The sequence below is a fragment of the Ambystoma mexicanum genome, chromosome 1q (assembly GCF_040938575.1).
Source record: "Ambystoma mexicanum isolate Mex_15411 chromosome 1q, UKY_AmexF1_1, whole genome shotgun sequence".
NCBI lineage: Eukaryota > Metazoa > Chordata > Amphibia > Caudata > Ambystomatidae > Ambystoma > Ambystoma mexicanum.
The window spans coordinates 623,844,311-623,870,151 of NC_090922.1; the positions used below are offsets into that span (position 1 = coordinate 623,844,311).

A 25,841-nucleotide genomic window follows, 5' to 3' on the forward strand; every position below is an offset into this window, starting at 1 on the left:
GGGCCATCCGGCTTTTGCTTATGGGTACAACATGCAGGCCAAATCACCATGCGTGCAGCCAATAAAACCCAGACCAACTCTTGGTTCCTTCACGTAACTAACATCCGTATGAACTACAAGTAACCCCAATTCCCACCCAAGATAAAGAGGCCTGATCACTTGGATATTTAACTACCAAAACAGAGGTGCTCTTCCCCGACTCTTCCCCAGCCTATCCAGTTCCAACCAGACTCTCCCCGGCTCCTTGTACAAACCTCTGCATCAGCTATGACCCGTCTCACACCTACTCTACTTTAATCATCAAAACTGCAACAGTATCACCTCAACTTCCTAAATATGCCGAAAATCAGGTACCTCCATCCTTGCAACACCGCAAAGCATCTCTTAACCATTCTTGTATTCTCTAAACTGGACTACTTTGCCTGCATCCTTTTAGGTCGGCCCAACCAGGCTAGTGTGTCCTCGTGACAAGATAAAAATCACTTCGCTACTCCTACACTTCACACCTACTTCCTCGTACTGTCACCATGCTGGATGGCCGACGATGCAAACTAAGGCCAGATTGAAATGTTTTCTCCCAGCTCTCAAATGTATCCACGGTAAGGCACCACTGTATCCATTTCCTTTATTATTGGGCATTTATAATGCACCTTTAAAACCTTTTGCTGTATAGGTGAAAGGCAAAAGAACGTGGGGGAGGGAACAGGGATGAATACAACCAAAACGGTCCTACTAGGCCTTGTGTCCTTCGGATCATGCAAGTGTAGAAGAAAGGAGGGAGATTGGGGCAAGCAGGAGGGGGTGCTGGTTAAGGCAAAAAAGGCCCATGGCTTAGAGGAGTGCTAAGGCCAGGTGGACAAGTGCCAGGGGGGAATACAGAGTGCATGGGAAAAAAGGTCCACGTGCCAAGTGCAAGGGATGGGGCTGGAAGGGATCAATGCGGTGCAGGCCCAGCCAGGCAAGTGCAGGTTTGGGGGTAAGGGACACGAAAGGTAGAGCAAGTGCAGGGGTAGAGGAGGGCCTGGAGCTCTAACCAGAAGGAACCAGGCAGCCAGTCAAAAAAGAGGCAGAGGGGGGCATTAGCAGGGGAGGGGAGAAAGGAGGTAAGGAACAGGGAAGGAGTTAGAGAAAAGGAGGGTATTGAGAAGCTTACCGAACGTAAGGAGATTCAGCTCAAGTCTGAGACGCAGGAAGGCCATTCCAGAGGGAGGCACCTGCAGTGGAGAGAGATCTACCCACCACTCTTCTTGGAAAAGCATCTGATCTGCAAAGAGATGGAGCTAGAAGACCAAGGGGCTCTAGCAGGCCAGAATTTAGGGAGAGTTGATGTAGCGGGTTCCCAGGCCCCAGAAAGCCTTTGGACTGGATCCTTACAGCAGCCGGGAGCCAGTGGAGAGATTTTAGGTGTGGAGAGATGCAGTCCCTGGGCTTGAGGCCAAGGATAAATCTTGCAGTCCTATTCTGAATTAGTTGAAGGGAGGAATTAGGCAGATTGTGGAGAGGCTGTTGCAGTAGTCCAGCCTGGAGAGGAACAGAGCTCTTGAGACAATGAATTTCTGGGGGAAGGTGAGGACAAGGAGAATGCCTCCAAGTAGGTTGAAAGTGGGTCTTCTTGGCAAGGTCTGATGGGAGGAGAGAATGCGGAGTCGGAGATGAAATGTGGTGACAAAAGATTCGGTGAAGTGGATAAGCTGGGAGATGGCCAGCTTCTCTAAGGGTTTGCCCAGGAAGGGGTTAATGGAGATAGGGCAGTAGTTAGTTAGCCGGACAGGAGGGGTCGGCAGAAGGCTTTTTGAGGTGAGGGTGCACAATAGAGTGCTTGAGGAGAAGCGGGAAGGAGCCAGTGGCAAAGAAGTGATTGAAGAAATCGGCCACGGCTGGAGCAAGGGAGGCAATGTTGTCCTTGAAAGTATGGAGGAGCAGGGAGTACCTGTTTGGATGAGACTTTAAAGCAAACTTGTCGAGACCTCATCAGGTGATATGGGAGGAAGGGTAGAGGGGGGCCAAGGGAGGCCTGAGAGCAGGTGAAGCAGAAGGGTGTGGTGTAGAGGAGAGCAAGGACAATGTCCTGAGGTTTAGTAATGAAGTGAGAGGCCAGTGCAGAGGAGAAATGGAGACTGCAGTAGGATTGGAAAATGCCTTGCAGATGTTGAACAGTTCAGTGTGTTAGTGGCCCCAGAGATGGTGCCAAGAAATAGTCCTTACAAAACATTACTACATATTTGTACTTGCTTATTAAAAAGATACTACTGGAATGGGACTTTAATCCCTAAAAATAATTTTCCTTCCAACTTTAAAAAAATAGGGAGTAAAATACTCCCACTTCAAAATCCTATCTGGAGTAATGCCTGGATAGGTTTTCCTGGAGAGAGGTAAACCAGCCTAGGTTTCAACATACAGCAGAAAAAGCAACCAAAAAATAAAAAATTTAAAAAGGCCTTTCTGGATAGGGCTTAAGTGCCCGATATGGACAGCATAAAATTGTGGGGGACGTGCAGCAGATCCAAGAATTTTGGTAAAAGGAATATTAGAAGGTGGGACAGTTTAATAGGGAGCATGAATGGCTGTTCCCCTACCAGCACCTTGCTTACCTGGTCAGTCGCTGCTGGTTGACTGCTGTGCTGCAGGCTCCACCGGTGAACACTGGCAAACAATCTGGAGCCGCTACTGCCATCCTCCAGCCTATGCTACAAGCCTTCCCCTCGCCTCCGCTTGCTCTCCTCTCGATCCACTTGCCTGGAATTCTCCCCCCCCAGATATCCAACAAACCATCCACATCAATTTGTTCAAAACCAAACTAAAGCCTACCTCTCATCTGCCTTCTATCTAACGTTTCCCGACCCTCACCTTCAACCTGCCTCTATCCCAGACTTTAAAACTTCAGTCATGGCCACTTCCCCCAACAGCTGGCCGTAATGCTAACCTTAACTTCAAAAATGTCTAATGTTGACTGTACTATGTACGCCCCTTCCCCAAAAAAAGTACTGTTCCATTTACTCCATAAAATGGTCAGAAAGTGATTAACTCACTGCATAGTAAGAAGCTCACTGCTCCCTGGCAAATCGGAGTTCCTATCCATTGCAAGTTATTTTGTGTTCAAAGAGCATTGTTCCTCCCTGTATAAAAAAAAGGGATAAGCTGCCAAATGTGATCGCTCCCTCCTACATTCCACATGTCCACATTCTCTAGTCCAGATAACTGCCCCAGTCGTCACACTCCAAATGTGTTTTTGTAGGGTTCTGGCTACATCAATTGAAAGCAATTGTGATGCAGCGGACCCTCCGTTTAGCACTTGTAAAGTGCCCTTTCATCTCCACATAGACCGAATAATGTAAGCCATATGACTGGCCACGCCCATGCTGCCACCCCTCCACCAACCCTTTATCTGACCCCCCCCACCTTTACCCAAAAATACTTGCACTCAAATACTTCTAGCGTGAAGAAAATTACTCCATGTTAGGTAGAGGATGAACACTCAGGGGATTCCCGATTGTGTGTTACCATGCCCAATTTAGCACAAACTCGATCCACAATCTTCATTGTGAACTTTGTGCTCATTCAGGGGTGCAGTTCCACGGACTACTTTCCCTATAAATGCTGGAAAGGGCCAATAAAGGGAAACACTTGGGCAAATAATGAAAGTACACGTGAACCGGGTTGCAAAGCTTGGCATGTGGGCTGTGGTGAAAAACCCTGACCATCTGAGGATATCGTTGCAATTGAAAACGAAAGGGTAGTTTCATCTAGACGTGACCGCATACAAAAAGAAAAATCATGACTTCGTCAATTACACATTAACTGAAGATCCAGGTCAGCACGTAAATGACAAGACAGTCCGCAGTCCTAGCCAGTCCATGCCGCAAGTCATTCACTGCATGCAGTCGGAACGTGACCACTCGAACACGCCCGATTACGTAATAACAAGCCTTGCCAGGAAGTCACAATTTCCATACATTGACTGATATTGCAATCACTGCGTGCAAATGGTCAACGTGCTAAGATTGCCTAATTTGTCAAGTACAGAGACCAAAGTCTGAGTATTACTCACTTGAACGATTTCCTAGCCGTTTAGGGGAGGGACAAAGGTTTTTTTTTTTTGTTTTTTTTTTTTTAAGTAGCCTACGATAGCCATTAACTGGTTCCTGGGAGCAAGTTAAGTGAACGGTGTGCCAGATAGTGCTTCGCAATTCACATTGGTGTACAATTATTGGTTACGACTGCAAGCTGCACAGGACACCAACTTATCAAACCGACCCACACTGGTCAGTTGGTAATAGTCCAGCTCACGTTTACTTCAATCAGGGCAACATAGTTCATAGAAAACCCTTATCAGGTTCCTTATAAGGCACGCCAAGCTTCAGTGGAAGGAAGGGCACGCACAGTACAAAAGTAAATTACGTACGGTCTAATCATTTGAGCAAACGTCTGGTCTGGTGATCAGGTTAAACATTTCCAAAGCAGACTGAGCATTGCAAACTACTATCAAGGATAGTATTAGACGCCCCACTGGTAACCGAGCAGTGTGGCACTTGCTCCAGTCCTGGCCTGTCAATTCATGTTGTGCCTTGGTTCTCTGCAATCTAACTTCATCAGCACCAAGTAAGAGGCCAGAAATGAAACATGGTGTCCTTGCTTTCATAAGCAATTACGTGGGATCTCAAACATTAATATGGATTAGCCAACACCCAAGGTGTTGCTCCCGCACAAGGATAATAAGTGTGGGAGCCACCAAAGAGGGACATGCAAGGACACGCTGGCCTAGGTGCTTGAAATGGGGCCTCATGTCTCCCGCCTGCCCTCAAGCCTGGGCAGGGAAAGCACTGCTTCGGAGGAGAGGCTGTGCAGGGGAATATCTGGGTCAAACAGGATACTACACAATCAAATCTTGGGGGAAGCACTGCACTTGTGGGGAGCCATTGAGCTCACGTCGAAGCCGCCAAACCTGCTGAGAGCTTTCTTTCCTTTTGCAGCCTTGATGTCAGTGGCATAGTCCCATTAATGGCGTGTCCTGTTGGCCAGAGGCTGCTCTTGCAACCAGGGATTCCCACCCACTATGTAAAGAGCTACCTGTCAGTAAACCGGTGAGGGCAGGTACTGTCTCCACCAATTAAGAAACGGCCCGGTACTGTGGCTTTCCTTAAACAGTGGCCTTCTCCCCAAACTCCTAGGACCTTGGTGTGAATGGGTAATGAAATACAGAGTGGCTGTAAACGTTACTTCTAGCTGTGCACATAATCCACATCATCCAGTCACACCCCCTCCCAACTGCCAGGGGCTCAGCCCACAGACTGAAGCCTACTCGTTTCTGTACACCTTACAATAAAAACAATACAGCGTGTTAAGAGGGCCAGGTGGAAGTGAGTGACTTGTTAGAAGGAGCAGAGAAGATTTCAGTCAAGCAAAAACTGCAAAATACAAAAGGAATTCATGAAGAGACGGTGATCGGATAGCTATGGATGAGCATTCGAGTGCTTAGAAGCATAAAGAGGGGACAATAGATTGGCATGAGATGGGATTTGGGAACAGAAAGGAGATGTTGAGATTGGGAACAAACGGGAGAGTAAAGGGATCAACGGGAAAGTAAAGGGATCAAAGACTAAAGTGGAATACCATGAACCTGTAAAAGAATTGGAAGATAAGGATGTGAGTCAAACAGAAGGAAAAAAAAAAAAATAAGTGTCAGGAAGTCAGAACATAAAGTGCGAAAAAGAAACCCGGTGGTAGCTAGACAGAGCAGAGGAAGGGAGCAGTGGGAGGCAGGGTGCCCAAGCAAGAGTGCAGATCAATAGTCCAGACGAGGGATATTAGCACGACTGATATTGAAAAGAAAAGCAATAGACAATTACTGGAAATATGCGGGGCGAATGAAAGAATTTACACCAAGAGTATGGGCACAGGAACAGCAAGAACGCAAAGAGGGTGGAAAACAAAGGAGAGAGTATAGTGGTGATAGAAAAGCAGTTTTTTGTGGGATTAAGAAGCATCCAAAGACAGTTCAAAGTATTGGATTGAAGCGCATCAGCAAAGGAAAAGAAATATGGCAGTCATCCTCAAGTGTCATGACAGATGCATGAAGTAATGAGCAGAGAGGAACAGGTTAAACCGAAAACAGCAGGATACCGAGCCTTGCGGAGGAGCCATTTTGGGTCCACGATACAGAGTAGCATTGTCAGAAAGATAGGAGCGGAACCAAAACCACTGGAGGATTAAAATGAGTCCAAGAGAGACCAGTGCAGAAATAGAGTAGGACGAGTGTCGCAGATACATCAAGAATGATCAGTATCGAGGATAGTTGGCATGATGAGCATAGAGGGCGTTTGAAAGCGGAAAAACGGTTTCAGTAAGTAGAGCAAGATGGACAGAAGCTGGACTGATGGGGTAGCAAACTACTATTGCTCATGTATCTTAAAAAGAAAGCCGAGAAAAGAAATGGGGTGGACATTCCCCAGGAGCATGGGGTCAAGTCTTTTTTACTGCAGGAATAATCAACAAATGCTTGAACGAGGAGGGAAAAGGGGTGGAGAGATCTTAAAGAAGGCAAGTGCAACTGAAGTAAGGGATATGTTGGGGTAAATGGGATACGGGAGGATGGAAAGGGGTCAAATGAGAAGCAGCTGGGAAGGCAGTCAGAATCAATAAGTAAATAGAAGGAGGATAGAAAAGAAAGGCAGGGGAGATGATAGGTATTTAAGTGAAAGGTCACAAGACAAAAGACAGGGAACAAAGGGAAGCTGGTGGGTCGGAAGAGTGGGAAGGCGGGAAAAAAATATGATACAGCAACAACATGAGTTAGAAGGAAGAAAACATGATAACAGCACTGAAAGAGTGCCTTGCTCTCTCCCATCCACAGCCGCTGTGGATGCGGCCTGCTTCTGGCAGCCTCCCAGTGGACATGGAGAGAGGTGGTTCAAAAGAGTCCGACTTATATTACTCACTCAAATTTCTTGCTCAATCAGACTGGTTTCACATTTGAAATTGTTGACTTTCTAATGTTCCCATAATGCGCTTTGCTTTTATGCAAATAAAAGACATTGGATTCTACAAAGAGATACGATGATGTGCGACTTGGCCTGGAGCCACACCCCTGCCCCCAACCCCAAAACAAGGGTAGGGTTCTCCCAATACATTCTCCCCTCAAGCCCGACCATTTACAACACTGAGTGCACCAAGTGCCTGAAGCCCCCACGCTTGCTTCATTCAGGACCTTAAATGGGGCTTCCAGCCACCCAATGACTGGCACCTGCTTTGGCTGACTTCTGCAACCACTCCTTCGTCAATGGAGTTTCCCCTTCCCCGTGAAGCACTCCCTTGAGCACCCTCCTCTTAAGAAACCCTCTGCTGACCCCTCTTGCCCTGTTAACTACTGCCCAATCTCAATCACTCCTTTCCTGGGCAAACTCCTGGAAAATCTGGCCATCTCCCAGCTTAATCTTCACAGTGAATCTGTTTGCTGTCTCCAGGACCATCACTTTGGCTTCAGAGCTGCCAGAAGCATGGAAACTGCTCTCCTGAACTACCGTGAAGACCTGCTCTCCAACCTAGACTCCAATACCCCCTGTGCCCTCATCCTACTTGATCTCTCTTCTGCTTTTGACATGGTCAACCATGCCATCCTGTTCAACTGTCTGTGAACCTGGGCATCACCAATCAGGCCCTGGCCTGGCTGACCTCTCCTCTCCGATCAACCCTCCCAGGTCTAACTTGGGTCCTTCCTTGAACCTCTCTCCCTGGCTGTTCAACCAATACCTGGCACTTCTTGCCCACCGCATTGGCGCTCTATGCCCCAACTTTCAGTGCTAGGAGTAGGACACTCAATTTTCAGGCTCCCTTCCACCACCTCTTCGCTCATCTGTCTGTCCGCTATCCAGGAGTGGTGTGCCACCAATGATCTCTGCCTTAATGCCAGTATGACATTCTCCTCATTGGCACACCTGCTCCCTGGCCGGCCTCTTGGCTCTCTTCCTGCTCCGACCCGTGAGGCCAAAAACCCTGGGACATCTTCGACTCCACACTCCTCCCCCCACATCTGATTTCTCCAAAAAAAGTCACAATATCAGCTACACCTCCTCAAAGGTATTCTTCCCTTCCTCTCCTTCCCCCCAGAAGCTCACTGTCTCCAGAACTCTGGCTCTCTCTAGGCTGGACTACTGCAACAGCCCCTTTCTAAATTTGCCGTTTCTACTCTCCGCCCTCTGCAACTCATCCAGAACAGGACTGCAATCAGGGATCATCTCTACAGGACTGAAATCCCTGCACTGGCTCCCAGTGGCTGCGAGGATTAAGTTGAAAACCCTCTGCATTGTCCACAAGGCCTTCAACTCTTCCAAAATATCTTCCCTCAAGCTCTTCGCAGTTCCGCCTCCAATCCCCTCAGAGTGAATCACTTTTCCAAGCAACGAGTTGGTGGTAGATCCCTTTCTTTGGCTGGGGCCTCCCTCTGGAACAACCTCCCGGCCTTCCTGAAACGAGGAGAACCATCTCTGGTTCTGTAAGCACCTCAAGGCTTCCTCTTTGCTTCTGCCTTCTCTCCTCCCCCTGCTGAGCTCACTGAAACTGCACTGTCACCTGCCTACCCTCTGATCTCGGGCCCAGGTCCCCTCCCCCACCAGCTGCACACATGCACTGCCTCCCGGACAATCCCTGCACTTGGGGACCGTTTCTGTATCCCTACAGTTCCCACCAGCTCTTGACACTTGATGTCTGCACTTACCCCTACAATTGCCAGAAGCTGCCTGCACTTTACCGTTTTATTTATTCTATTTATTTTACTATTGATCCTATGTATTGCACTGCCCCCTCCTCCTTCCCCCTGCACTTTCCCTTTCCCACCTCCCCTGCACTTGCGCAATCTTAATGTCACCTGGCCTAGTAAGATCGTTGTCTTTGTTCTTCCTCTTGGTACCCCCTCCCTTGCCTCATCACGCCTTGGATGTGTATAGGCGCGTTATAAATGCCATATCGTATCAATTCCACCCCTCACGTTAAGCATGCCAAGGCCGTAATGGGCAACAAATTGCCTTTGGTGAATTTGTTTTAGGTTCGTATTTTAGATCAGTTTATGTTGGCATATTGTGTGAATGGATAGTTTGCCATAGATCTGCCACTAGTGTTTGAACCCACTGAAAGTGATGTTAAAATCGAATCCGAGTACTGGAGGCAGAGGCAGCGCTGGTGATTGTGCAGGCTCTCGCCAGATCTGAGATCTGTCACCAGATGTGTAGCCAGATCTCGGGATCCGGCCAGAGTCAGCAATGGGAGGGGGCCGGGGGAGAAAGAAAGCACCGGCGAGCAAACTTAATTTCCTCTGGTGACCCCATGCAAGAGGTCACAAGAGAAGTCCTCAGCCACGACCCGGTTTATTAAGTTTATTTATTTATGCAATGTTTGTCGGGACACATGGACCCGGATTATTTATTCATGCAATGTTTGTCGGATACCTGTATTGACAAACATTGCATAAATAAATACCCCTATTAACATTGAAACTATCACACACGATGCAGCCACCAAACTGCTTCCAGAGGGGAGCTGCAGGAGTTGTGCCGAGTGTGGTTCAAGTAAAAGAAAACGGTACTTATAGCAAACAGAAATCTCCCTATTTCAATAGTACCTAAGGGGGAGGTTGTTATAAAATGGGATGCAAATTGTGCATTTTGAAGAATATTTACTCAGCAACACTAGTCAAAACCATTATCCGAATAGTGAAGTAACTCATCACCAGTGCCATGGAAGTGGTTTAAAGTGGAACTGATATATAATTTGGAAAAGCAGCATGAAATAAATAGCGCCGTTTTAAACTATTATTTTGGGCATTTCCTTTGATAGGAGGTCAACTGCCAGCTCCACCCCACCTAAACCCTGCCTCTTAGGGAACCACCCCCCAAAACTCTACCCCCACCCCGGCCTTTGTGGGATCCCCCACCAATTTCTTTTGCCATTTCCACCAATGGGCAGAGGGGTTGGGCCGGGTATATAAAATATGAAGTCCAATACCGTCGTCAGCAACAGTTTTGATGCAGAAAGTAAACAATCTACACTTCTGAACTGCTTAGGGGAGGAGCAGTATTATGGAAGACATTACAGCTCATATTACTGGCGAGGGTACTGGCAATGGACTGCATGTGTTCCAGGCAGCCTTGGCACCCTAGTGGTGGACAGTGGAATGACATCCATTCTTTAGTGCTGAACAAAGCTAGAGGGGACAGCGTATGTAGCACCAGGGACTAGCGAGTTGTGGGACAGATACTGGAGTACTTAGCACGATCGAGGGTTCAAATAACACTGTTGAAAAAAGGGTGAAAATCTTGTAGTTAATAAGATGTGCCCAGTTCCTCGTGCTGCAAGAAACTGAGTGAGGATTTGAAATAGTAAGACAAAATGGGAACATTGAGAATGTGTAATCAGCAGAGCTGATCTCACTTTTACTGTTGCCAAGGGGAATGGCCAAATTGGGCTCTTTGTGGACGTCGGAACTTTTGTTTAAAGGACTTTGGTGTATGGGCATCACCTGCACAGGGATCAAGATGCGAGCCATGTTAGAAAGAGCACGGTGATTTCCAGTCTTGTTCTTTCCAATACATACCACTGGGCGTGACTTTGTTCAGAGTGCAAGCCCCCTGGCTTCCCTCAATTCTAGTATGGGTGTTCAGAGGACACTTCTTGGACTAACTTCAGGGTTTGGTGTTATGAAGGAGTGGTCAATTAAACACATTCAGGGTGACATTCTGATTTCTGCTAGCAATATGTAGCACCATGAAGCAAGTTCAACATTTTAAGGGGGGGTAGAGGTGGGGCAGCCAGATTTATGAAAAAAGGAGACAGCTGAGAGTGAGAAGAGACCTCTTGGTCATGTGGTTAGTGCAATGGAAATTATTCTGAAGGGGAGCTTGTTTGAAGCCGTCCAAAAGTGCCTGTTTTGAAACTACATTTATGGGCTGTTATAGGGCTTCAAGGACCATTACAAAATCTGAAATACTACCTCAAAGAACAGCCCTTTGAGGGACTTGTTAAAACACACCAAAATATTTGAACAGTTAGCAAAACGCAAGCAACGTTGTATTAGAGGCATGACGTGGTCTTTGCGTTGCGCAGGCTCTAGGGTGCTTAGAAGAATCTCCACAGTGGAAAGAGGCTTGTGGGCAGGTAGTTTCCTTCCTGCGGCGCATTCCATTCAAAAATAAGACTGACGACACGGCTCTGGTCAATGCCGCCTGTTAGGTTAGGTCATGGTGTGTCACTCAGGAGGCAGAAAGCAATAATTGGGGGAGTGATTGCCCAGGATGCAGCTCAGATGGACTGCATAGTGTGGAACTCCAATCTCATTGACAGTTGGTAAAAGATATGACAGGGAGTTGGCCGGGTCATGGACAGTTTGCTCTGAAAAAGGCGTCTTTTTGGGAGATTGAGAAATTGTGTGTTAGGTAAATTACAGTATAGGGCGGAGGGGTCTGCTACCTGCGTATCTAGATACTTTGAACTACGACTCCCATCATCCCTCAGCATTGAGTGATAGCTGGGGCCGATGTGAGTTGTAGTCCAAAACCCATAGGTTGCAGACCCCTGGTCTATGGGCAAGAGAGTTATCCTCTGAGGGGAACCAGGGCTCACTTAGGAAGGAGCCTGAAGTAGTGTGCGGGTGGTAGCAAAGCCTAGACCAAGAGGTGAAGGAAACTGACTTGCATTTGCCAGCACCCAAAACAATAGGTCTCGTGTGAGAAGGGAGCCTCCATTGACCAGTAGTTTATTCCTGATGGAGCTTATGAAAAAAGGTTTTAAGAAACTGGGCTCACAGGCTGGGTCGAGGAGTTGGAGGGTTGAGCTGTGTTTTCCGCCTCCCCTGGAAACAAATAAACTATTCCTCACCTTTCCCACCTCGCAACAGGTCAATCACCCTAAGCAAAGACAACGAACAATACAGTTCAAAAGTATTTGTTTCAGCAGCATTTCTGAAATGAAGGTTACTCCTAATGCATTAAGCCCAGATCAAAGAGGAATTTCCGAACCAAAACATGACTAAAGGAATAACGGTAATTTGAAGCCATCTCACCCATGGTACTTTTTTTGTGGGTGGGGCGAGTGAAGCAAAATAAATAAAAAACAATGTGCACCAAAACCCATACATTAGTCAAACAAATAAAAAAATAATTAAATATATATATATATATCCTTAAACGTACTCTGCAAGTAAGAGTGCAGCAATTGTTTGGAATCAGGATACTGGTGGATCTAAACTGCAGTTGCATTTTGGTGCTGTTTGCATACTTTAGAGGCTCCAGTGGGCAAGTGGTCAATGGGGATTTCACAAAGAAATCCTAGTGCAAGTCAAGCCAGCCTAGAACCGAACACGAGAAGATAAGAGATCAGGAAATGGCACAGTGATACAATGGCCTGGTGGGAATAGCTTAACAAACCTAGGAGGTGGAAGAAACTTCTGTGAGAAAGACAATTGGAGAGGACATTTTCATAATTTCATCCTTTACCCTGCATCCAAAACACAGTTCTACCCACCATCCCTAGGCAAAATGATTAAAAAATGTTCAACCTGCATAATATTTGTGAGAAAATCCATAAAATGATAGCTGCTCCAATCACAAATGCCACAGATGCATGCATTAACATTGAAAGCACGAGCAAGACTCAATAGCAGGTGTGCATTTCACTCCGCAGAAATACGCCCCCTTACTGGCCACCCACAGTCCCAAGGGCTTTGTTGCGGGTTTGAAAGTCCCAATACACCCAAACAGGTAGTTACCATTTCGCGTCTGGTGCGTTTCTCCATTCCTTTCTGCAGTCGCAATGGACCTCATTGGGGAAGGGAGGCAATACCTCGATGCAAATGTAGGTGGCTTTACACAGTTGTGTTCACCACCCAGAATCTTGCACAGGACATTTGCAGAATAGTGGGGCATTGTGCCCCCAAGACCACAGGGTCTACCCTCCACTCACTAGCATAGCATGGGGCATTGCCTCGACAGGGGTTCACGCAATTTCCCTGGAAGGAAAAAATGACAACCCCTAACAGGACGACTGATTAATTTCTGCCCAATACAGTTGAATGGCAGTAAAAACATACAAGCTTGAGTACAGATTGGGACTAGAGAAAAAGAGAAATGTGTTGGTAATATCAAAGTGCCAGTCGTCCAGGACCGAACCCTGCAAGCTGGTATGGCCATTTTTCCTCGGGAATAGCAAGCTCTCCAGATGCCATCTGAAATCAAGGTGGTAGGGTGTGGGGCCCATTTACGACGCATACAAAACCCTACAGGTTTTTTGTGCAATTTCTTTTGAGCTAGTGGTCTACAGGGTCATCAGGATGTAACTGCCCAGTAGCATGTATTGAGCACTGCTTACTGCTGTTCAGCCTCCCTGCACGCCCTTCACACTTGGAACCCATCTGCACGTTCCTAATACGACATTGCCTCAATCACCCCACACCAAGATGCCCAAAAGTAAGTTTTAATGCACCCTGATCAAATGCCACAATCTTGCCATTTAAGGAGTATTTGCAACCAAGCCTGCACAGAAACCTTCATACAACTTGCAATAAAAAAAAAAAAAAAAAACACAAGACATCCAAAAGCAAACCCTCTGCCATACAACCTTTAGTTTGTCCCAGCATTAGCAAGTTATGGCCCTTTCCAACCATCCATGGGCCTTAAGACACTATTCCATCTATCAAGGGTAAGGACATGTACATAATGACTGCCACGCTCGTCGGTCATTAACAAGTAAAAATTCCAAGTTTCAAGGTACTAGTCAGACACAGTCACTCAGCCCTTCAGATGTCCACATACACAGCACATTTCCTACTTGCCAAGAGTCAATCAATAGCCAATGGCGAGAGCAGGTTTTGAGGCCTGAATTTAGCACCCACTCCTCAAGGACTAGTCCCCAAAAACACATGCCGTCCCCCTACCTCATTTCTGACTGCACAAATATCACACAGCATACTGAAACTTAGAAACCACTGGAAAAGGGGTTAACGGCTTCAGGAAGTCATGATGTCCAACACCCACAAATCGGGCTTCAGGTTTGCAACAGCCCTAGTCGTCATATGGGACAACAACCTAGCCAACACCTGGCTGAAGTTTATACATAAGCCATGCATTGTTCTGCTACAGGCAATGCACAAAGTCACTGGTGCCACCATGGAATGTATATGCCTCCTAGCAGATGGAGCAAGACGCACAGCTGGAGCCTTGAACCAGAAACCGCCCAGTCATCAGCGGCACCAGCGCCATTAACTCTGCACAAGCATGCTGCACACAAATGAGCTAACTGGTGATCCCCCAACCTTGAACTGAAGCCATTGCCTCAAAAAGGCAGCCATTTCTGCCAATTTCAGTACTGCTTTATGCAATCCCAGCTCCTCGAGCTGCAGCATTGGCAAAGCCCAAAATAGAAGGAAGCAACTGCCCGGGATTATATTGTGTCCAATTAAACTCTTCCAGAAAAGCTGGACTTCATATGCTACTTTAAGGATCAAGTAGCCGAAGTGTGAGCTTATTGCCCCAATTCTAATTAGACAGCATCGTGGTAATCTCATCAGCAAGCATATCCTTTCAGGGTTCAGAGTTTGGAACCCTTGTCCGTGGATATTCAGTATCCCTTCTGTACTTCATTAGATTTAAAATCTTGTGTTGCACAAGCGAGTACACTTAGCCCAGATCAAAGCTGCAAGCTTCAAGGTGCACCGATTTTAAGTGCTTTGACTAGGATCAAATTTAGTCAAAAATGTAATTGGAATTTGAGGCTAGGTTTCCTAGTTTGCAGTGCGGCAGAAAACCCTGCCAGATAGAATACAATTGCTTAGATTACCTATGGTAATGCGGATTACTGTTCGTAATCTAAACAATACCTCCAGGGTCGTTCCTTAGCCCAGTACTTACTTTTGACGAATACCAAATATAGAGATGGGGCCACACATTAACACCAGCTTCCCTCAGTCCGAGCCACAACTCGGAACACCAATACCAAAAGCACATGCTGCCTGGCTGGCCACATTCAGCTGAAAGTGTCTGATGAATGGGTTATGAGTCAACCTAAATAACAGTCCTACAACTGTCCTGCAGAACGACTCCCTGTGCATACCCCCAGTATGTCAACATGCCCAGAGTCAACCACACCTGAATCTTAACCCTCTTCACAGCACCACAGATCATGCAGTTCATCTCCATTAACAAGTGGATTTGGATGGCCAATGGGGCCTTCCTGCCTGCCACAGTCTCCAAATGTCAAACTGGTTTCTACAATGTACAAAGTACTGCCCTCCCAACATCCAACGCATGTCCACTCGTCTTCTGGGGAGGAAGTATTCTTATGGAAGGCTGGAAGCACAACATCCTGTGAGCAAGGGAACTTGCGCTCCACCTTCAGGAGAAAAGCAAGGTCACAGTCGTCACCAACGCCTCGGTTAGATCCTTATACTCCCTACACAAAAGCCCCATCTGCCGGGTAGTAATTATGGCAACCAAAAATACAAATAGTTTGATATCAATCTCATCAATCTCCTCTGGTTCAAAAGTGAGAACGCCAGAGACAACCCAAGCAGAGCACTCGAATAGTCCACTGACCCAGAATGGGACTTCACAAGAGACATTATTAGATTCTCTTTCAGGGGTCAACCTGATGCCCTGGGTTGCTTAGAGATCTTCACAGCAGACAACTATGGCCTCAAAGTAGAGATTCCAATCACTTCTTGAAACCATCCGAAAACGCCAGAAGCAGAATGCCATACATCAGCCCCCCATTCCTGGTGCACCCGACACAAAACTATACCAATGCCACTTATAACACTTGAGGGTTTCCTGCATCGCTGAAGGCACTTGAGGAGCAAGGATCAAGTGCTGCCACCCTTGCCACTCAACCACACAGACCAGGGACAACCCCAGATCCTCAATCACCTGAGCAGCAATTGGTACCCGACCAACATTCATACTGGAGCAGCCACCAAAAGGGGGAATGCAGGATTTCCTTGGCTAATGGGGCACCACCAAAATCCTCTCCTATCTGCTTTCCTCGAGTTTGCACAAGAATGCTGGAAGCAGTGAAGTGAATGGGAAGAAATGCTAACAGAAGACTCTCCCACCCTCCCCCATCCCTCTGCCTGCACACTCGAGGTAACATTGTATCAAACCCAACTTGCTTGAGAACCCAGAGCAGAAAAAAAGGGAACTGGGCATTTTACAGAGTGTCCAAGAGATCCAGGTAGAGGGAACCAAACCTTGCCCCAAACCTCCGGAAAACCCCTGGCTTAAGTAACATCACCTGGAACAATGGAAAAAACGACTTTGTTTTCCACACCGTTAACTGTCTTCAGGGACTCCAGATGTCACTATGTCCATTCCCACCCCTGCCCCGCCTCCCAAGACCATGGCCAACTCCTCCAGTGACAGACAGAGTGCCTCCTTGCCGGCTGACAGACTACTGCTGTTGCACTGCGCTTCTGGATCACTACTTCGTAACCCAGCACACAGATCCAAAAGGATTATCAGAGCCATGGCACTCTGTTTAGGACGTTTTTCCCGCATATAAAGGTTTGAACCTTTGGTAGTAGCATAACATTTTTTTAAAAAACCTCCGCAGCCCTCCGTTACAAAATAAAATTTTAAAAAAGAAAAGAAAAGGACCGTGCAGCACCAGTTCCCAATCACGGAACTGAAAGGGAACTGGCGCTGCAGGAACCAGCGTGAAGATGAAGGTAAGTGGGGTTTATGTTGGGGGTGTGTAATGGGTGTGTTGTGGGGGTGAGAATGTATGTGTGTTCGCATGAGAAAGGTGCAAACTTGTGGTAGTTCGCACCTTTCTCATGCAAAGGATTTTCCCGCGGTACTTTCAGCCGCGGGCAAATCACTTGGATTCATGGCACTCACTGCCAACATCTTCCAATTGGAGGAACACCTCTTTTCAGGTCCACCTGATGCATGAACTCTGATCTCTGAACACCGTGTGCCACTGGCAGTTGTAAGAATGAGCCACAGATTACACCAGTGAGACTTTAGCAGCATGCCCAAATACAATTACCAATGAAAACTGTCCCCCACTACTAGTCACAGGCACTAGCAGCTCAAACTCAAGAGGCTGGACACCACAAAGTTGATTCAGGTGGCACACCAGAGGCCTTAGGTCCGACCTTGCCCACTGCGCCATGAACGCACAAGATGCCATACGCACCTGCACCTGGAGCAGTATTGTGGCTATGCCACTTCGCATACTGGCCAATCTCCACCACAAGTCCTGAACACTTAATACCCGGCTCATTGGGAGCAGACCCTCATCAGGTCTGTCTGAAACGCTAGACCCCAAGAAGGCAAGTGATGATCATGAGACTGCTCCCCACACACCTTCCCTCAGCAGACTGGATCCTAGGAGAGCATGCATTCTCCAGGACGTTTTCAGCAGCCAATCCTCCAGGCAAGAAAAACTGCCTTGAGGGGATGTGAAGCCACCGAGGGAGCCAAGACCATCACAGCCCCATCAAAATCTGAGAACCCAGAAATGAAGTGGCAATTCCCCACTGCAAACCCAATGGTTTGATGGGATCCCCCGATCGAGATGTGAAAGTATACATCGTGAAGTTCAAAGAAAGCCCAGGCAATCCTCACCCACCAGGACAATGATTCTCTGCAGTGTCCATCTAGAAACGAGTACACCCACATAGCGCTGGAGAGTCCTTAAGTCCAGCAACTGACATCTGCCCAAGCCTTTGGGAACTAGAGAAATAGACTAAAACTCGGGAGCCACCCTGCCCTTGGGCACTCGTCAGATGGCCGCACTTGTCCAGCATCTCCTGTAGATCCCGAAGAAGTACCAATCCCAAGTGTGCCCTTGGGTCATGGAGTGGAAAAAAAATAAAAATAAATCGGTCCCAACTGCAGGGTTGGGAGTAACAGTACCACACTGAGTAGAACTTGGCTGGACCGGGATCAACCCTATCCTTCACTTCATGCCAGCGCCCAGGTTTTGGGGAAGGTGGGCTTGCCAGACTTGCCAAAAACCAGTGTGCAGAGATAAAGAACATGCCAGGACCCCACTGGAGTTTCTCTACTTTAAAGACCCTATACACCTGGTCCCCCAGTGAGTCACCAAACAACGTATCACCTTCGAGATACTTCAATATGCCAATGCATGAGGTGCAGATGACCCCTGGCAGATGTCATTGCACCCACAGCTCAACACGCCATCAAAGGCACACCCGATAAGAACTTCCCCTGAAGCTGCATGCCCCGCACAATAGGAACACAATCAGACATTGCCGTAATTGACTGGGCAAACACCTGAAAGACCGATCCACCTCGCAACACCCCAACAGTGTGCACAGCATTTAGCAAATATGAACTCTCCCCTCCAAGAAAATCGGCCCCAGTATAAGATTTCTTCAAGGCTCCATCAGATCATATCACATGCAGTTGCCCCTTTAGGCACCATGGACGACCCACCCACCAAACTGGGCAATATAGGGTAACTCGCTACAGTCTGGAAAAGACATACCAAGGGATACAATTTGGCCATAATTGAAAGGTGATCGCTATGGGTTCTTCCATTCTGATAATGCTCATTTCCAAAAGCAAGGGCAGTTTTAAGTCCAGTTTAAGGGACATCATAAATTGCCCTACCTTCCGATCTCACGTTGCCCCACGAACATCCTTAGAGGAGAAACCCATGCCACCAGCCACCTGATGCAGATCCCATGCCAGTGCTTTCTTTTCCCAGGTATGTGCCCATGGTCTCCAGGGCTGAAAACCAAGCACTTAACCATTGCAGTTTCTGCCTTCTGGTACCAAAACCCCTCCTCGCCTCTTCCCGGACGAAGTGCGGCTCTGTCGCATAATAGCGCCAAGCACACAGCTCCTGCTCCATAACCGCTAAACTGCCTAGTGTCTACAGTACACAGACCTTTCTGGTTATCCCATACTCGCCCACGCGCAAAGTATTGTACTCCCTGAGGCCCCCAACGAGGTGCCCGTGAAAGCCCAGCAGCAGGAGGTGATCGTGTTCCTTTGATAGGGCCTTTCTTACCGGGAAGCGCGCGCGAGAGAGAGAGCCGCATGGAGGGTAGGGCACTCAAAAGTACTGGGATGAGGAAAAGGACATGGAAGTACTACCCAACTGCCATGTGAAAAGTGCTGCTGCATCAGCACCCCTTCCATGCACAAACCCCAAACAAACACATCTAGATAATTCTAGCCCGCTTACGTACAGACTGGACTATATTTAAAGCCATTTCCTAAACCGCTTGGGGGTGGTGGGGGGGACAAAGAACGCAAATGCAGAGCACAGCTAAGTCAAAACAGGAGCCGCATGCGCTACACAAAACACCCTTCGTACGGATCTACTTCAAGTGCTTGCAAATATACGCACGCCAGTCCTACTGCACAATGACAGCATCAGTTGTCATATACTTTAGTCATCCACTCGAACCTCGGAAGCAACTTAAAGTATGGTTATTACTCACCGCCAAAAGCTGCACCAGGAGTGTAATGAGACCACGGCCCTGTAATGACAACTTTATTTCTGTTGGCATGCTGTAAAACACCTTTCGGTTTTAAGCAGTCAGCAGAACCCCAATGGGACATTGCACACCCGCGCGATCATTTGTTCCACATGTTTAAAACAATTTTACAAAAACTTTTTTTTTTAATTCGACTGTTCTCCATACACGTAAGTATACATAGGCTCAATAGCTGCCCTAAGGGGGTGCAGGGGTGGGGTCTGCGGCGGGCTGGGGATAGCTATTCCGATTCTTGCAAGTCCGGCTCAGCCTTTCATTTTAGAACAGTAGTGAGATGGTTTATCCAAGTTGACTAAGAATAATTATGCCCTTACTCACAACGTGTGATCGATGCTACCATTTTAGCAGAACGCCAGTTTACGGTATACGAGTAATACCGCTTTAGATTATAACTGGGAGAGGTACAAGAGAGGCTCGCGCTTCCTAGAGCTCAACTTTTACAAGGTGATGAATATGAGCAAGTTGTTCGGCGATTCCCCACATATTCTGCAAACGTGGAGTCTTAAGCCTAGGGGCTCCATCGAGATTACTAGGACTGGCTGCGTGTCCACGAGAACCTGCATTCAACATCCTCCATTGCACAAAGGCGAGGCACACTTTGGAACACATCTTTCTAATTGGCTGAACGCAGTTGCACCCACTTATACCCAGCACCAGCGGGTCTACTCACGAGTCTCCGAGAAAAGTATGAAAACTGATCGGGCCGACGGTTGTTTCCGCCTGAAAGTTGGGGATCTCTTCGCCGAGCAGGATACCATGCATTGTGGCGCGAGTCGTGAACTTGGCAGCTAAAGGATTCTTTTCTGTCTCAGCAAAGGCACCCCCAAAAGCAAAATGTCGAGTCTTCCGCAGTGACAGGTGAAAAAGACTTCCCCTTTGCCGTGCAGCGCCCTTATAGGCAAAGAGAGGAGGAGGAGGAGAATGGGAGGGTTCTCTAGAGAAGGCTGCTTCGAAAGTAAGCCCAAAACCCAATCAAAATAAGCCCAAAACAAGAAAAGTGGTCTAGAAAAGTGACCTCCTCTGTCAATAATGTTGCCTCGCTGAGTGTGCTATGGCTTTGACAACAAGCAATGGCAATGCTATCAGTTTGGGCTTTTGTGCAGAGGGGGAAATGGCAAAAAATATGAAGGGGATCCCACTAGGGCCGGGGTGGGGGGCGGAATTTGGAGGTGGGGTTCTTAGGAAGTGGAGCTCAGAGGGGGTGGAGCTGGCAGTTGAACTCTGCTCAAAGCAAATGTTGAAAATAATAGTTTAAAAATGGTACAATTTCTTTCATGCTGCTTTCTTTCCAGTAACTACGATGGCAAAATATAAAAGGTGCTCACCTTTTAAACTCAGCAGTCTATAGTGCAATATTCCATGGAAAACAAAATATCCAAATATGAGACGTGCTTTGATGACAATTTTGGGTGGTCTTGTGGGTAAGCGTCAACACTGGGTATAGTATTAATCACAGTAAAACTGCTGCAGTGGAGTCAATGATTTCATGCTCCTGCTGTAGAGGTCGGTGTTAATCTGCAACCCACAGGCTACAACTGTGCTAAGATAGCTCATGGGATTCCTGCACCTATTGTAAACAGGGCTGGAGATAGCACCATGAGTTCTGCCCCCCCCCCCCGCATACCTTCCCCCTACAGCAAATAGCAGGTGCTATGCCTACAGCTGATGTCATTCAAACTTAAGTATCGTGTACTGATACTTAAGTTTGCATGATAGTGAGCTGGAGGCAATGCGCCCTTTATTTGCTATCGGGCAAGAACAGCAGGGGGCTCAATTGACACAAACACTCTCAGCAACTGAGCCCCCTGCTGTTTTTGTATTGTGTATGCGCAGCAGCAAAACATTTCTCCCTGTCCCTCGGTTCACTGAGAAATGTTTTTTCAGTACACCCCGCCACCTGAACGAAAAATGTGGGGATCTTTGCTGGGGCTGAGGCAGAGGCAAGCTGGATCCCGGGATCTGGCTAGAGATCTGATGCCAGATCCCGGATCCAGCGAGAGCTGGCCCATTGGCCAGCGCTGCATTTGTGGGCTTCTAATAGCAGTGACTGCAAAATGCCTAATACTTTATACAAATGGTCAATCATTGGGTGGGCAAATAACCAAACACCTACAAGCTTTTTGTCGTCTCCAACATATGTTACTCACACAATCCAAAGAGATGCAACAAAATGCACCAAAACGGAAGCGCCCGCAACTTCAAGTAATCAGTTCTCGGCTCTGCTTGGCTGCAAGATAAGCTAGCAGCCAAAGAGCGCGTGCCGCTGCGCCTGCAAGAAAAACATAGGTTTCAAAACGTGATTATACTAATTTTGGTCTGTCACAGATGGATGAAATCCTGATTTCACCTCAATTGGATTCAAACATGTGACCTATAGATTGCATTCTGTGCTCAGTTAGCAGCATTCGCTCAACCCAGCCATCTATCCTAGCTAGCAAAGCTAACATTTTTCCCTCCCCTCTAACCGGCCTCTGTCCCTCACTTCCTCTGCCTCCAGTCTAGCACTTCACCCATCATGGTCACATCCTTAGCGCAGCTGACCGTACTGCCTACCTGCACTTAAAAATGTCCATTGTTGGTTGTCCTTAAAGGGGAAGTTCGCTCAAAAATGTAATTGTCCCGATCGATCGGGCATGTATTTTTAAGCATACTGTAATCAATCTTAACATTTTTTCCTATGCATCTTTGCTAAGTTTTCCTCACTTTTACACATGCGAAACCAACGGGTTTGGGCGCCACCATTTTGTGCTAATTTTATCCGTTGATGCTTCGCCCTAAGTTCAAGTGCCCTCTGTTAGGGAGAATTCTCATAAATGGCTGATTTCCCTAACCTAAAGAGTCCCCCAGCAGCTTTGCTGGATTTCTAGGATTAATTTTTTTCACCTGGTAAGAGTATGAGCCCTTTTCCCACTCTTACATGTGTTTTACTGTGTGTGTTTTCACTTTTTGTTTGATCTTGGGCACTGGAGCCTCACCTACTCCATGTGCACCACTTTTTGTGTGTGTTACACAGCACCTTCAGTGCAGTGACACAGGATTGTCTTTGAGACTTCCCACTGACTCCATTTTTCTGGGGCTGACTACTGTCCCCCCAGGTAAAGTTGCCATTAACTTTATATAGTTACTTTAAACCACAGACCCAGTACACCCCATCTTACATGGAGTATTGGAAAGGGTTAACTCTTATCCCGTTTTTGTCTGTACCTCTTGGAGCCTTGTTTCGCTCCCTTAACATTAAGACTTGGCTGGTGGCAGTGGTAACTACCCTAACTTTTCTACCGCGATTATATTATATAAATGTGGTATTGTTTCAGGCTATTATTTAGCCTCGAACATAAACCCGCTTGACCAAATACATTTTATTTTGGTTCCGGCTGCATTTATTCGCCATTTCTTTTTGTTAAAGTTTTTCTCGTGTTTTTCTCTGCACGCCAAACCGGGAATGACTCCTTTGTTGCCTGTCTTTTCGCGGGCTTCTGCACAGAAGCCCCCCTTAAGGCGCCTGATAGTCTAGGTAGGCTGGATGTGAGGAAGGGATCTTCAGACCCCTGCCATAGGTTCCCTTGGTAACCCAAGTCGCATTATTGTCTGATTGGCTAAGGGGACTGGTCTTGCCAGGCCAGCCACCCTGCTGTGTGATTGACAGCCAGGCTGTACGAATGGGGGAAAACTGCATAAAAAGCAGGTCTCCTGGACTGGAAAGACAGAGTCGCCACTGGAACGAAAGAACCAACGAGGAAGTGGTAGAAGAGGACCCCTACCACGACTGAACCGCCCGGTGAAGCCCTGCTGCAGGTCCGAATTGCCAGAATCCGACAACAGACAAGATCTTCCCGGAAACTTCTTACCTTGAGCTCGTGGGACCAACCAGTTCTCCCAAACTACAAGCCAGGACCCCTCCTCAGGTCAAATTCGCTGTACAGAGCTGCAGTGGGCCGGATAGCCAGGAAGGTTGGACCCTGCTTGGGTTTTAAGGAGCGCACCTTATATTCGTTGTTTTTCTCTGCTGCTGGTTTCTTCCCTGGGTGGCGCAGGAGCCTCCAGTCTTCCTATTTCATGTCAGTCTGACAGTCGCTTCAGGAACCGTGAGCCTGCAGGAACCACCAGTAACATCCGCCTCAGCTACAGCTCCCTCTCCGTTTTAAGGTACTGTGCAAATCCGGTTGTCCGTTTCGGTCAGCCGCGGTGTAAGTGTCTCCAATCTTTCTCCAATCCGAGGGCTTGTCCTTCTCTTCTCTTTGACCTAACTTTTCTACCAACCAACCTCGTCTGGAATCTGTGCCACAAACTTTACCGCAAACTACCTTGAACTGTGTGATATTGAGCAAAAGACGTTTGACCCATTGACTTTGGCCCTAAGCCTTTTCTAGCGGATCTCCTCACTGTAGTCTCACTTGTTCAATTGCCCTGAGTACTTACCTGTTGGTTTTGCCTAATTTCTAATAACTTTGACTTTCCCTCTGTAACGCTCACCTGGTTCCCACGGAGGCGCGGCGTCGAAGGCGCAGAACTCTGAAGATGGACAGGAAGGGCCCCTCTATTCTGGCTTCCCTGGCTCGTTGGATACCCTCCTGTGCGTGAAAAGGGAGTATTACCAACTGTGGAACAATGCTCGAGCCTCCCACTCCCTTCCAACCCTCCACGATACCTCCTCCACGATTCCCGGTGAAGCCTCACCTTAGGGTTTGGAAGGATGAGCTCTCCATCCTGCTTCTGATGCAGGGGCGCGTTGAAACCCAGTTACTTCACTGGATTGAGGATTGATGGGAGTTCAGGTAAGCTTGACTGTTCAGGTAAGGCGCTGTAAAAGTTCTGTTCAAAAGTTCAAGCTTAATAATAATCTTCGTTGTCTAATTGCAGCAAGCGCTTCTGCTTATTTCTTTTTCCCCTTAGGGGCCGGGGTTCGGAGTGCCGGAGATATGGCGCCGACCCGAAGTGAAACAGTTCTGGATGAGCGCTCAGGTAATGTCTTTGCATTCGCTCATTCAATGTCTTTGTGTTTTTTCCCCATAGGGGCCGGGGTCCGGAGATGCCAGGAAGCGGCAGGACCCGAAATGCAGTGGGAATAATCCAACAGGTAAGACTTAAAAGGAAACTGAGCTTTCCTTATTCCTTTTCTCCCTCTCACCTTTGTTCTTTTCTTTTTTCCTCTAGGCGCCGGGGCGTAGCTGAATCCGGAAGATCGCTGCTGAAGATGGAAGCGCCTTGCAAAGGTGAGTAAAATGCAGCGCTGCAGCGATCGAAACAAAACGCCTTTAAAATGATGTCTTCCTTTTCAGGGCCGTTGGAGAAATGACTCCGGGATGCAGATTTAGCAGGTAAGGGCTTTTCTTCTCCTATTCTCTTCCTTTCTCCCCTTGCAGGTGTTCCAGGGTGCTGGCAGGCATGGCTGAAGTCAGGATGCAGGAGCTGACACGGTGAGCGTCCAGCTGCTAGGTGTAGAACAACGCGAAGCACGTGTGGCTGTTCGGGTGGGGTTTAAATAGCCTTGGAAGAAGTTCCTGGTATGTATCCTTCCACCAATCAGGTATGTATCCTTCCCCGACCACACCCGGGTGGTGAAGTAGTCCTACAGGTAAAGTAGTCCCATTCAGGCCTCAAGAGGGCCTGGATGAAGCAGCAAGGTCTGCATCAGGAAGGTGTGCACCCAAGCACTTAAACACATATCCTCTTCTATGAGCCTGGCGCCTAAGGCGCCAGGACTGGGGTCCGCTATGAGCCTGGCGCCTAAGGCGCCAGGACTGAGTCCAAAGGGCCCCGACTTGGGCCCGCTGAGACTTCCCTGGGGAAAATTATGTCTGCCTCTGGGGTTGCTGGGCCCGGCCTGGCTCCTTGGAGGTAGGCATCATGACAGTACCCCCCCTCAAGGCCCCTCCCAAGGTCTTTTCCTCCGGGGGTTTTGGTTTGTGCGGGAATCTTCGATGGGATCGTTGAATTAATCGTGGTGCGTGAACATAGTTACTGGGTTCCCAAGATCTTTCCTGAGGTCCATATCCTTTCCAATCAACAAGATAGAAGAGTTTCGACTTAACTATCTTGGAATCTAAAATGTCTTTCACTTCGAATTCTAATTCTCCATCAATTTGGACAGGGCCTGGGGGCTCAGACAGTCTGGTTCCAGGTTGTACTGGTTTTAGAAGAGATGCGTGAAAAACGGGATGAATCCGCATGTTGGATGGTAAATCGAGTTTAAAGGCCACTGGGTTGATAATAGCTTTGATGCGGTAAGGCCCAATGAATCTGGAATTAAAAGTTCGCTGACCCTTGAGGGGTAGATGTTTAGTTGCTAGCCATACCTGATCTCCTACTTGGTAAGGAGGAGTTTTACTTC

At 47.7% G+C, this 25,841-nt stretch overlaps 1 protein-coding gene across 1 annotated transcript in view; it reads right to left on the reverse strand.

Moving 5' to 3' along the window:
• PRDX6 (peroxiredoxin 6) overlaps positions 1-20,410 on the reverse strand; it is a 72,968-nt gene extending 52,558 nt beyond the window's left edge. The window contains exon 1 of the mRNA XM_069641189.1: positions 20,181-20,410. Coding sequence (XP_069497290.1) covers positions 20,181-20,272 — 92 coding nt within the window. The 5' untranslated portion in view covers positions 20,273-20,410. The remainder of the gene's footprint in view (positions 1-20,180) is intronic.
• Between the last annotated feature and the right edge of the window lie 5,431 nt (positions 20,411-25,841).